This window comes from Xenopus laevis, chromosome 1S (assembly GCF_017654675.1).
Source record: "Xenopus laevis strain J_2021 chromosome 1S, Xenopus_laevis_v10.1, whole genome shotgun sequence".
NCBI classification, from domain to species: Eukaryota; Metazoa; Chordata; class Amphibia; order Anura; family Pipidae; genus Xenopus; species Xenopus laevis.
The window spans coordinates 152019552-152033207 of NC_054372.1; the positions used below are offsets into that span (position 1 = coordinate 152019552).

Consider the following 13656-nt stretch of genomic DNA (forward strand, 5'->3'; position numbering starts at 1 on the left):
ATGGCTGTTAATTAGTTTTCAGATCCCACAGAAGGTTTCTGTTAATAATAAAAGGCTAGGTGCTTATTAGCTTTTGTTATTTTCACCTGCACTATGTACAAACTGTAAACTATATATATTCATTACTGAACATACAAGCAAACCACAAAGGGGTAGTGGCAACACTTCTTGCCTTGCACAATGTTTCTATATAATGGAGTTCTGCAAAGTGAGTGATCACAGCTTGTTTTTGTTTTAGGGGGGAAATTGTTTTGGTCTAGTGTATCTCACCTTTTTGGTGATTGTTTTTCTTTGCTGTGTGCCTGTAAACAACATGTCCTTACTTATGTAGTACCTTTATGGGTATTTGTTTTAGATTAATCTATGCAAGTTTTGCCAGTTTTGTGGCTGTTAGCAGTGACTTATGTAAAATGACAGGTCTTCCCAGTCTATAACAACTATGCAAATGGATTGAAAAATTTCGAGCAACAGGTAAAGTTATTCCAATCCAATACTTCATGTGTCCAGGTTTATTTTGGCTCCGTTTGTGATATTTCAACTGCCACTGATGACCTATTATATACACTACCATCTTAAATATATAGCTTTTGGTTTATATGCAGTAGGCTAAAGTGCCTCAAAAAATTAAAAACAATTTTAACATTTTCTACAAATTGTGCGGAATATATGGGAACATATGCTAATCTGGATATATTTGGCTTGCCGAACTCCTCCAATGCCACGTTCTGTATGTTGTTATTGCAGTGATTGGAACATGATTACAGAAAATAAATAAAATTGTCTGCGAAGCTCCTTTCTTAAAAGCTTGACCACCTCTGTGTTTACATTTAGTTGATCACACAAGGGTCGAGCTTCATGATGGGGACCCCAATGAACAGGTCTCTGATTACATCAATGCCAACATTATTATGGTATGTATGAGTACTGTATGATATTTATTTTTTTGCTTTCTGGCATAGGGTATATATTATGTGTGTGTATTTTCCTCTCCATTCATATTTAGCCTGAATTTGAAATAAAATGCATCAATCCCAAACCCAAGAAACGCTACATTGCTACACAAGGCTGCCTACAAAACACAGTGAATGATTTCTGGAGAATGGTGTTTCAAGAAAATTCCAGAGTTATTGTCATGACCACAAAGGAAGTTGAAAGAGGAAAGGTGCGTGTTTTGTTTAACCTTTTCTTAAGCCTGATCTCTATGGATCAGTACTTCTAGGAAATACAGTATAGAGGTGATAACTAGTAGTTTGTCACTTTTAGGGGAACTAACTGCGAAAATGAAAATTTAATATAAGCATCGGCATACCTAAATAAGAAACTTTGTACATACAATCAATTAAATATTCTGCATTGTTTCTGAAATAATCATGTTTATGTTCACTATTTCTCTCTCAGCATCTGTTTCTCTTCATTCTGTCTTCATGCAGCAGTTGGGGGTCTGATATTCATTGACAATTAGATTCAATATATCTTAATGGGGGGCTCCCTTTCCCAGCAGATGTATTAGAGCTCACTCAAATAACTGACTCCAGTACAAACAAAATCTAACAAAATAACTGCCTTTTGCACAAATTCTGCATGTAGAGAGACAGGATTTCTGGTGATTTTAATAGTGAGTTCTAATACATCTTCTAGGCAAAGGAGCCCCCCCTATAAGATATATTGGATCTAACTGTCATTGAATATCTGACACAGAACTCTTACATGAAGAGAGAATGAAGAGAAACAGATGCTGAGAGAGGGATAGTAAAAATAAACTTGATTATTTCAGACAATACAGAATTTTTAATTCATTGTATTTAGAAAGTGCATTATTTCAGTATACTGAAGCTTATATTCAATTTTCATTTTCACGATAGTTCCTCTTTAACCATCCATGCCATTTAATTCTGCACCTGAATGTGATGCAAATATGCATAGAAGCTGACATCTTTTTGACTTTCATGTCTTTTCTGCAATAGCATTCTATGTAATCCCAGCAAACAGACTTAAAATAGTTACAGATTTAGCTTTATGCATTTTTTTTAATTGTGTTGCTATGTTCTATTTTTTTAGAGTAAATGTGTGAAGTACTGGCCAGATGAGTTTGCTTTAAAGGAATATGGGGTTATGCGTGTAAGGAATGTTAAAGAAACTCCAGCTCATGACTATATACTAAGGGAGCTTAAGCTTTCCAAAGTTGGGCAAGTATGTGTTTGTTTATTTTCCTGTTTTCTTCTCTACTAAAGTAATTATATATAGCTTCAAAGTGTGTAATTTTTCATTCTATTTATTATTGCTTTCTATACTGACTCCAACCTGCAATTGTTTGGTTCCTAGAGTGAGTGACCCTATCTGTTTGAAAGCTGACAACTGGTATGGTGTGTTGAAAATTATTACTATTCACTGACCTATTTGTGTCTCTCCCTGTACATTTTAAGGTTGTTCACCTTTGAGATAACTTTTAATATGATATAGAGAGTGATATTCTGATAGAATTCGTAATTGGTTTTCAAGGTTTTTGAGTTATTTAGCTTTTTTTTTCAGCAGCTCTTAAATTTGCATTTTAAACAATCTGGTAGCTAGGGTCCAAATGACCCTAGCAACCATTCACTGATTTGAATAAAAGACTGGAATATGAATAGGAGAGGCCTGAATAGAAAGGTAAGTAATGAAAATTAGCAATAACAATACATTTGTAGCCTTACAGAGCATTTGCTTTATAGAAGGGGTCAGCGACGCCTATTTGAAAGCAGCAAAGAGACGAAAAAGGCAAATATCTATAAAACTATAAAAAATAAATAATGAAAAACAATTGAAAAGGTGCTTAGAATTGGCCTTTCTATAACATACTAAAAGTTACCTTAAAGGTGAACCACCCCCTTAAGTTTGAGGACAGCAGAGACAAAACATTTTAATATTTAGATACAAAAAGAAAAATATAAGGATCTCTTACAAATGATATTTATTTCCCTTTATTTATAAATTGCCCACCTCTGTGCAACAGTGTGCAAAAAAGGAATATTTAATCATTCACCTCAGTGCCCACTACTGTGGAGTGTCATTTCTTTACAGGCACATGGTATTTTGCATCATATCCAGAAAGAATTATATTTTCATTAAAAAATGCCAGTAGTTCTGTTTTAACTGGGATTTATGGGCACATTATGATTGTGTATTATTCAAGGCTCAAGTGAACGCCCATTTATAGTTTGGTTGAAACCATATAGTATTTTTAAACCATATGCTTCTATGAGCATTTTTTTCTTAATTTGAGGATTTTGAGCTAATAGTTAGAACGTGTTTTTGTTTTCACCAAAGGGGAACACAGAAAGGGCAGTATGGCAGTACCATTTTAAAACATGGCCAGATCATGGTGTTCCAGCTGACCCTGGTGGAGTCTTGGACTTTTTAGAGGAAGTACACCACAAACAAGATGGTATCACAGATGCTGGGCCTGTTGTTGTTCATTGCAGGTAAGGTTTGTACCACGCTGTAAGTATGTTATTGTTGGGAAAACACACATTCTAATTACCATCATACTTTATTTCTCCCTTTGTATTTATCTAATGGAAATATTACAAATGACTCTGATTATTCCCTCCTTTCGATTTATGAAGTGGTTTCCCCCTAATTCCTATAAAGGGTTTTAACAGCAGTTTCATTTGTGCAATATATGCAATTGTTCTTTCTGACCACAACTGTCCTTAGCAGCTACTTTACCTCTCCTTTATTTTCATAAGCCCTTTTTAAGACACTCTTTGGCAAAATATTATTGGAAGATGGACCTGGAAACATTGCGAGGCAAATACTAATAATGGCAAAAATTTAAAAATACAGTTTTAAATGCTGCAGGAATAGCCCTCAATGAATGAACCCTAACCTTTACAGAGAAATTCAGTGCAAACTTTTTCAAACCCTTGTCCAATTCTCTTTTTAACGAGTAAGAAATGCTACACTGAAATTCTCTTTTTTTTTGTGATATTTTGGTTCTAAGGCAGTGAAGTTTAATATTCTTTTCACCTGGAAAATAACATTAAAATAATTCCTGAAGAGCATGCAAAGCTACTGCATACCCCAAACAATATTATTGCAGCATATTATGCAAACCGCATACTTGTTTTTACCTTTATGTAACTGGATACCATCATTGTGTAATGTACCCCTTTTCAAAATATCATTTATTTTTCTACACAGGCTTCAGAGATTTCTATAAATTTTTGTTATATGTTCAAGTATTTTTTGTAATATAATTTATAAACACAATGCATCTATTTACATTGTCTCAACTAAGCCTCCTCATTCCCTTCACTTTCATTGTAAAGCTACCTGACATGGTTGATACAGATGGTTTCCATTTAAATGTAGGCATAAAGTAAGATAACCTTCTGTTTTTTAAAATGTAAAAAGAAATAATCAGGTGAGTACCAGAAAAAAGTTTCCCCCTTGCAAGGATAAAATGTACCAATTATCTGTTACTTTTTTAAGTAAATACTTTTGTATTGATATGAAGGCGTTTTATTTATTTTTTCTGTACCTAAAACCCATATCATAATAAAAATGTCCTTTTGGTGCTTTCAAACAAAATGCTTGTGTAGAATTTGTTATTCAGTTAATTGACAGAACTGGTCTTGGGTCCAACTGTTTTTTTTGCAAGATGCATAAAGGTATCAGAAGGTGTTTACCTGTGCAGGTGTGGGATCCTTATCCAGAAACCTGTTATCCAGAATGCTTTGTATTCTAAAAAGGCAATCGCCTTTTAACAAAATCTGATTTTATAATATAATGTCTCTTTCTCTGTAATAAAACAGTAATTGGACTTGATCCTAATTAAACGACATAAATTCATCTTGGTTGCAAAACAATCCTTTTGGGTTTTTATATGGTTTAAATTTATCTTTATTAGATTAAGGAAGGAATACGATTTTCTACTCGGGGTTGCCAGAAGTTAGGCACCCCCAAGTGACTACTTTTACTTACCATACACCCTGGGTCGGTGCTCCTATCAGCAGAAAACGGCACCAGCCCGGGGTCCTTCTAGCAAGCACCAAGGCGTTCCTCTTCCTGCTTCTTCGGGTCTTCTCACAGCTGCGCATGCACAGTAGAGCAAAAGCCTAACTTTAATGAAAAAGCCAGCTATTTCGATCTACTGCGCATGCGTCTGCCCAGGGAAATTTAAAAACCGAGATCGCTCTGTGGTGCGTTTTTCTGCTGATAGGAGCACCCAAGTAGAAAATAGTATTCCTTCTCCTTTAAGGTATGCTGACCCAAATTGCAGAAAGATACCTTATCTTGAAAACCCCAAGCATTCTGGATAATAGATAATATACCTGTACTAAGCTAAACTGAGCTGGAAAAATGTTGGTTCTGTACATTACCACAATGAATTTAAAATGAAAAAACTCAGATGCAGTTGAACTGTAGACTTTCAGCTTTAATTCAGTGGCTTGAACAAAAAGATTGCATAAAATGTGAGGAACTAAAGCCTTTTTTTAACACAATCACTTGAAAAAAACAACTGCAAATAAAATGTTAATTTCTAATACTTGGTTGAAAACCCTTTGCTGGCAGTGACAGCCTGAAGTCTTGAACTCATGGACATCACCAGCTTCTGGGTTTCCTCCTTTTTAATGCTCTGCCAGGCCTTTACTGCAGCGGCTTTCAGTTGCTGTTTGTTTGTGGGCCGTTCTGTGTGAAGTTTAATCTTCAAGTGAAATGCATGCTCAATTGGGTTTAGATCAGGTGACTGACTCGGCCATTCAAGAATATTCTACATCTTTGCTTTAATAAATTCCTGGGTTGCTTTGGCTGTATGTTTTGGGTCATTATGAAATGCCTCCCAATCAATATGACTGCATTTAGCTGGATTTGAGCAGACAGTATGTCTCTGAACACCTCAGAATTCATTTGGCTGCTTCTGTCCTGTCACATCATAGATAAACACTAGTGTCCCAGTGCCACTGGCAGCCATGCACACCCAAGCCATCACATTGCCTCCGCCATGTTTTACAGATGATGTGGTATGCTTTGGATCATGAGCTGTTCCACGCCTTCTCCATACTTTTTTCTTGACATCATTCTGGAAGAGGTTGATCTTGCTTTCATCTGTCCAAAGAACTTTTTTCCAGAACTGTACTGGCTTTTTAAGATGTTTTTTTAGTAAAGTCCAATCTAGCCTTTAATTCTTGATGCGTATGAGTGGCTTGCACCTTGCAGTGCACCCTCTGTATTTGCTTTCATGCAGTCTTCTCTTTATGGTAGACTTAGATATCAATATACCTACCTCCTGGAGAGTGTTGTTCACTTGTTTGACTGTTGTGAAGGGGTTTCTCTTCACCATGGAAATCATCCACCACTGTTGTCTTCCGTGGAAGTCCAGGTCTTTTTGCATTGCTGAGTTCACCAGTGCTTTCTTTCTCAGGATGTACCAAACTGTAGATTTTGCCACTCCTTATATCATTTTAATTTCCCAGGCCAGGCCAAGAGACAACATGAGTCGTTGGGCTCACCTTCGCCGAGGCTAGGGTGAGCCCAGTCTTCCCCAGCCCCCCCCAGCCAAAAGGCACAGACGGGGGCTTAGGGTCTTTAGACTCCCCTTCACTTCATGGCTAGGGGGAGTCCCTTTACCCTGGGTTCCGCCGAAGCTTCCACCAGGACACCAATACCTGGCCTGGGATTGAGTGCAAAAGGACTATTAACACCCAAAACAAGTGAAAAACCAGCATCTATTGCACACAAAAAAGGACAAACACAAAAAAATAAGTGCTAAGTGTAAATAAGTGCAGTGCCATATGTGCCAATTAAGGCTCCGGCTGGCGGCCGGTAGAAATTTTTTTTCTTGCCAAGCCAAAAGGCCAGAGCAAAGAAAAGTGTAAAAAAGCAAAGTGAGAAGCGTGAAGTGCAATGTGCGTGACCCCAGTGGTGAGTCAGGCACCTTCCGTAAGGGGCACAGCAACTCCGGCTTCCATAGTGCTTTGGCCTCTTGGCCAGAGGATCAAGTTTTTTCCCCATTTCATCAGAAGGGACTGCCACCCCCAACTGACAATCCAGGTACTTCATTTGATCTTAGCCAAAAGGCCAAGAAGCCTTTTTGTGTTTTTGCAGCTTAAGGCTTGTTTCACCTGCATGAGAGCTCCTGACCGCATGTTGTCTGTTCACAGCAAAATCTTCCACATAAAGCTGAAAGTCTGCAGTTCAACTGCATCTGAGTTGTTTCATTTAAAATTCATTGTGGTAATGTACAGAACCAAAATTAGAAAAAAGTTGTTTCTGGCCAAAGATTTATGGACCAAACTGTATATATAAATATATGTAAAAATAATGCTTAACTCTATATTCTACAGTCCTAATAAGATTTTCCCCCAAACTTTTTTTTATCAACAGTGCTGGAATTGGACGGACAGGAACCTTTATTGTGATTGATATTCTTATTGATGTAATCAGAGAGAAAGGTGGGTAAGGCTTTTTTGTTACAGTATCTGTTGCATCCGAAGGCTATTATTGCTAGTGATTTAAGGTCCTGGGTTTTGTGCCAAAAAAAACCTCTGCAATCTTTGCCATTTTACTTGAAACAAAAGTTTGTTTCAAAAGCCCACTAGGGTTAAACGGCAAAGACTGCTGAGGCTTTTTTTTTCGGCACAAGCTATCTTAAATGGGGCCCTTAGTGTCTCAACCACTTTTAGATTGTAAGCTCTTTTGGGCAGGTTGCTTTGTATGTATTTCTGTATGTTCAGTGTATGACCTCATTTAGTGTACAGTGTTGTGGAATACAACACTTTCCAAAGTCGCTGAAGTTTCCTCCTGATGCAACTTCAGGCGACTTCGGAAAATGAAGCATTCCGACTGTCATCCCCCAGTAGCCTCATCTGCCACCACCCTTAAGCCCCGTACTGTTCACTTTCAGACCCAGACAGAAAGTGCCCACATTGTTCACCTGTTCACACCTCAGACGAACAGCTAGAGGGGTACCAGCATTGTGTCACTGTACTGTATGTAGTACAGTATGGACGGTTCCCTAAGGTTAATCATGTGCTGTGTTATCCACAGGGAGGATGTAGGGGAGGATATTTTTTTTTTTTTTGGTGTATTAAAAGTTCTTGAGATAACATAGGTGTGATTTAAAAGGGAATGGTCAACATTGGCTTCCATTATCAGCCCTCCACCATGTAGACCAGACAAATTCAAGCCGTCAGTACCACAGAAGTTGAACAGCACTGTTCTAGTAGACTTAAGGTATGAAGATCGAAATTATGGAAAGACCCATTACCCGGAAAGCCTCCTGAGCATTCTGAATAACAGGTCCCATACCTGTGTATATTTATTTATTTTAAAAGGAAAGTCATAACAACTACTTTCCTTATGGGAGACTGTTTAAAGGAGAAGGAAACCCTGTAGAAAAAAAACCCTTTACCCCCCTCCCCCCAGGCTAACTGTCTGCTGCCAGAATCTGCGACGAGGGGTAAGTATAAAGTATGGGGCATTTCCCCAGTGGGGGGGCAGTTAGTCTGGGTGGAGGAGGGAGGGGGGGTCTACGTAGGGTGGGGGTACCGGGATTTTTTCTACAGGGTTTCCTTCTCCTTTAATATCCATGTATTTAAACATATGTCCACAGAACTTTTTTTTTAGTTCCTTTTCTTTCTTTTTTTTTAATTGTTTTTATTAACCATTTGTTTAACTAATTGTGCAGGTGTTGACTGTGACATAGATGTCCCCAAAACTATTCAGATGGTGAGATCTCAGAGGTCAGGAATGGTTCAAACAGAAGCACAATACAGATTTATATACATGGCAGTACAGCATTATATAGAAACATTGCAGCGCAGAATTGAAGAAGAACAGGTATTGGTTTTCTAATTTATCATTCTGATAAAATCTGTAAATGTATGTGTGAGTCAAAAGAAACTGGATAAGGAGTTACACAAGAAAAGAATTGTTAGAAGAAGAAAAAGGGTTAAAGGAGCAGGAATGGTTAAAACTGAGTAAGCCTTATCAGAAAGGTCCACCTCAATATACCAGTAAACCCCCAAAGTAATGCTGCTCTGAGTCCTTTGTCAAAAGAAACACTGCATTTCTTTCCTTCTATTGTGTACACATATTGGGTGAAGGACAGCTATAGAGGGGAGGATTGTCAGCTAGTCTACACATAAGCCATATGTTATGGAATAATATTTTCCCATACATTTTACATTTTAGAAAAAATACAATGTAACACATTTAGCTGTATTAGTGTGTATGGAGCTATCTGTAATCTAGTAGAGTGCAGGTCTTTTCTGTGTCCAAATGACTACCCAGCACCTCAAAAGAAGTAACTAGGGATGGGCGAATTTGACCCGTTTCGTTTCGACAAAAATTGGCTGCCGGTGAATTGTCACTGGAGCCCATTAAAGTCTATGGGCGTCAAAAAAATGTTGACGCGTGGCAAAATTTTGACGCACAACGCCATACAAGTCTATGTGCGCCATTTTCGCGGCGAAACAACGCAAAAGAATTTGCCCATCCCTAGAAGTAACCAAATTCATAGTTGGTGCACACTAGCAAACATGAACTTCTATAATGCCTGGGTGCTCCAGGATAGACGAAAACGTTTTCACTGCGTCAGCTACTGTATGTTACCAAGCTTTTTTGTGAAAAGTACAGTATATTAATAATATATCAAATATACATATACATTTTGCAAAAGGAAACCATGCAGTCCAGTGATTGTTAGTCATTAGATATGAGGCACGTAGATACCGAATCACAAAGGTTAAGTCATTGTGGCCTTCAGATGTTTACCTTGTTAGACGTCTAGATTTATCCATGGCATTGACAAATAATTTTTTCTGTTTCTAGAAAAGTAAGAGAAAAGGGCACGAGTACACAAACATTAAATACTCCCTCTCTGAGCAGGGAGATCAGAGCCCTCTACCCCCTTGTACACCAACCCCATTACCAACACCTACGCTTCCAGAGTAAGTAAACCAGTTCTGATTTAAACCTTGACATTTTTTCAACTGTGTTTTTGTATTTATGCAATTGTGTGTGCAGTGGTCATGATATACTTAGTTTGTCTACTTGTTTAGACTGTAGACTGTATGAGGCCCATTTATCAAAGTCCAAATTTATCACATTATTTTCTGAAAACGACTCCGACCAAATCCACACAGGATTTTTCCCCCCTTATTTCTCAATACATTTCCCCAAAAAATTCCAATTTGGGGAAAAAATCAACAAAAATCGTCCAAAATTAGAATCATACTAATTTTTCTGATTTTCTGTCAGGAAAATCTATTTTTTTTTTTTTTTTTGTATTTTTGCCTGAAAACAGCGAAATCTTCAGATTTTTTGCACGAAAATCAGCACAGATCAGGATATCTTTGGGACGTCTCCCATTGACTTATATATAACCTCGGCAGGTCTGAGATGCCAGATTTTCAGATTCAGACTTTTTCCATCCTTGGGGTATAATAAATCACAAAAAATGTGAGGTTTTTTTTTTATTCATTAAAAATTCTGATTTTATAGTAAAAAAAAAACCCCTAATGTTTTGAGTTTTTGGCATTCGGACTTTAACTAATTACTCTTTATGTGCCAGGGTGCCATGTCACATGCCGATCAAAAAATATGCTGAAAGATCTTGCATATTCTAGGCACAAGTTAATATTCCATTTAGTTTTAGCTTGAGCCCACAATAAATGTTGTAATCATGTATTAGTTAAGTCTATACTTACAGCAGAGCTTTACGTACCATGGACTGCAGGTATAGCAATGTAAGCCAAAACCTGTTTATGATTTACCATGCTGATTTGCTATTGGGCATTCTTATTGAATGCCGTCTTGGCACAGTCCATTGTCAGATAGCAGGGTGTTACTGGTGGCTAGTCACATTGTAAATGACTTGTTGCCATAACTCCGGTGGCATGAGACAGTGATACATTTACATATAACCATGTCTCTATGACTTGAGGAGTTGTCTGCAAAGAAAAAGCAGAGGCAGTAAACCTTTACAAAAATGATGGAAGTCCCACCACCACTAATATATTTATTTTTTTTACTCTTTTTAACTTAACAACTACAAAAAGCACAAAATAGCTCTTTGTTGGCTTTGGTGAGAATCTTTTACTTCTGTGTTTTATTTCTTCTTCATGGTCAAGGCAACCAGCCATTAGGTGTTCTGATAAAAGCTGGTAAGAGCCTTTTGTTTTATATTATATAGGTTTGGATGGTAGAGTCTCCGTTTACTGTAACTGTCCAAACTCACTAGGGATCATTTACCCAAAGTGGGCAAATTTACATGCACCCTAAGTAACTAAATAGCTTTTTTTGATTTCAGTGTTTGACGTTCAGCTGGCTAAACAATAGCTGGCTTGTTGCTGTGGGTTACTACCCACATTGCCACTGTTGGTAAATGAGCCTGAGTTAGAGCAAACAAATGTTAGGTGCATGTAAAATAAGGCTCACACTTTACTGCTTCAGTAGGATTAGACAGTAGGATTTCTGTGTGTTACAGGATGAGAGAAGATGCTGGCAGAGTATATGAAAATGTCGGACTCTTGCAACAGCAGAAAAGCTTCAGATGAAGAACATCGCTGTGACTGGTAATGTATAGTGTAGTATACTTTAGATACAGACCATAGGTTTCATATGAAATATGTGGAAAATGTTGCTGGTAAAAAAAAACCATCATACACATTTTCAAGAAGGTTTTCAAGTTATGTTGAAAAAAGCCACGTGTCCATCAAGTTCAACCTTTTAAGTCTATATATAACCTGTCTAACTGCCAGTTGATCCAGAGGAAGGCAAAAACCCCATTTGAAGCCTCTCCAATTTACCTCAGACGTGGAAAAAATTCCTTCCTGAATCAAATGGCAATTGAACTAGTCCCTGGATCAGTGATCCCCAGCCTGTAGTTCGTGAGCAACATGTTGCTCTCAGTGTCCTCAAAGCAGGTGCTTATTTTTGAATTCCAGGCTTGGAGGTAAGTTTTGGTTGCTTAAAAACCAGATGTACTGCCAAAAAGAGCCTCCTGTAGGCTGTCAGTTCACATAGGTGCTACTAAATAATCAATCATAGCACTTATTTGGCACCACCCAGGAACATTATCTGTGCTTGTGTTGCTCCCCAACTGTTTTTAAATATGAATGTTACTCACGGGTGAAAAAGGTTGAGGGCCCCTGCCCTGGATCAACTTGTACTATGCGCTATCTTCCATAACCCTGTATTCCCTCTTTTGCTTAAAAGCCATCCAACCCCTTTTTAAAGCTATCTAATGTATCAGAGTGTACGACTGATTCAGGGAGAGAATTCCACATCTTCCACAGCTCTCACTGTAAAAAAACATATAACGAATATTTAGACAAAACCTCCTTTCTTCTAATCAGAACCGGTGACCTTCTGTCAGCTGGAAGGACCTATTGGTAAATAAAGCATTAGCGAGATTTTTGTCAGAAAAAACACCTAGTGCGCTTATTAGATCAGGGTACATAAAGAATACATCCATGATTTAAACCTTGTTTTCTCTGGTAACCAGTAATTATTATACAGCCATAAACTTTTTGCACTCCTTTCCTTCTTAGACTTGAAAACTGAGCAAAAGGCAAGAGAATGTGAAGAAAAGCTGGGAATGATCACATCTGACTTTTAAAGGCTTATTTCCTTTTAAATAAATGGTGTCAACTCCCAAAACTACAAATATATTTAGGCTCAATCTGGAAATCCTTCTTGTCTTCTCTGCATAACCCGACATGGACTGGTTCATTCTTCACATTGAGGCATCTTCATCTCTACAGTGTAGACATGTAATTTGTAGTCCATCAACAGGACTGTTATCCAGAAAAATCTGTTCTCTTTAGAGTGCTCCTTCATAAGGTATTGTGAATGCTATAGGTGGGCCTTAACTGGTTGGTGTAGATGGTAAATGCATAATGGGAACAATTTCCTCTTTCCACTGCAAAATGTTTTCAAAACAACTCAATGTGATAAGACTTTGTTGTTGAAACTCCAGTTTCTTTTCATTAGATGTGTCAGAGGGAAAATGTTCTCAAATAGTAATATAAACACTTCTATCAATTTCCACTGAGTAAAGGTGCTCTCTTTTATTTTTCTGAATCATTTTCCTGTTTAACAAGAAGCCACAAACACATTTTATATGGACAGAAATGTAAGCTTAGTGCCAATAATGAATGTTCTGTAACACATACAGTAACTGCTTCAGATGGCTGGATTATGTACTGATCACATCAATTTATAAAAGGGGTAGATATGCAGAAAAATAAAATGGAAGCATTTAGATGCACTTTAATTAAATCTTCATCTCTAGACCATATGATGTCTCCAGTCAGTGTAGACAACTGTGATAACTGAAATGGAAAACTTACCCGTGGAAATAGGCAAGAGGACCTTACATCACATCAATGAATTACTATACTCCCTTACCATTGCACTATACGATATCTTGAAAGTATCTTGGAAACAAAATCATCTGTTCTGCACCTTTCTAATGGCAAGATCTTGTTTAAGCTTTCCCGTAAAGTGCCTTCAAAGTCACGCGCGTGTCAGCTGGCATCTGCTTCAGCATATGAGGCTTCTCTGCCTGTTCTTCTCAGAACCCCATAAGGGGAATGCAGTCACTCTGTCAGTATTCATGTATTCCAACATATTCTAATATTAGTGCGAGTGCAAACCTGTGTCTCTCAA

At 37.7% G+C, this 13656-nt stretch overlaps 1 protein-coding gene across 1 annotated transcript in view; it reads left to right on the forward strand.

The window, feature by feature from the left end:
* ptpn11.S (protein tyrosine phosphatase, non-receptor type 11 S homeolog) overlaps positions 1 to 13033 on the forward strand; it is a 30084-nt gene extending 17051 nt beyond the window's left edge. Inside the window, 9 exon segments of the mRNA NM_001090607.1 lie at positions 832 to 911; positions 1004 to 1162; positions 2059 to 2190; positions 3304 to 3458; positions 7366 to 7433; positions 8669 to 8820; positions 9814 to 9932; positions 11471 to 11558; positions 12537 to 13033. Of these exon segments, the coding sequence (NP_001084076.1) occupies positions 832 to 911; positions 1004 to 1162; positions 2059 to 2190; positions 3304 to 3458; positions 7366 to 7433; positions 8669 to 8820; positions 9814 to 9932; positions 11471 to 11540 (935 nt within the window). The 3' untranslated portion in view covers positions 11541 to 11558; positions 12537 to 13033.
* The last annotated feature ends 623 nt before the right edge of the window (positions 13034 to 13656 follow it).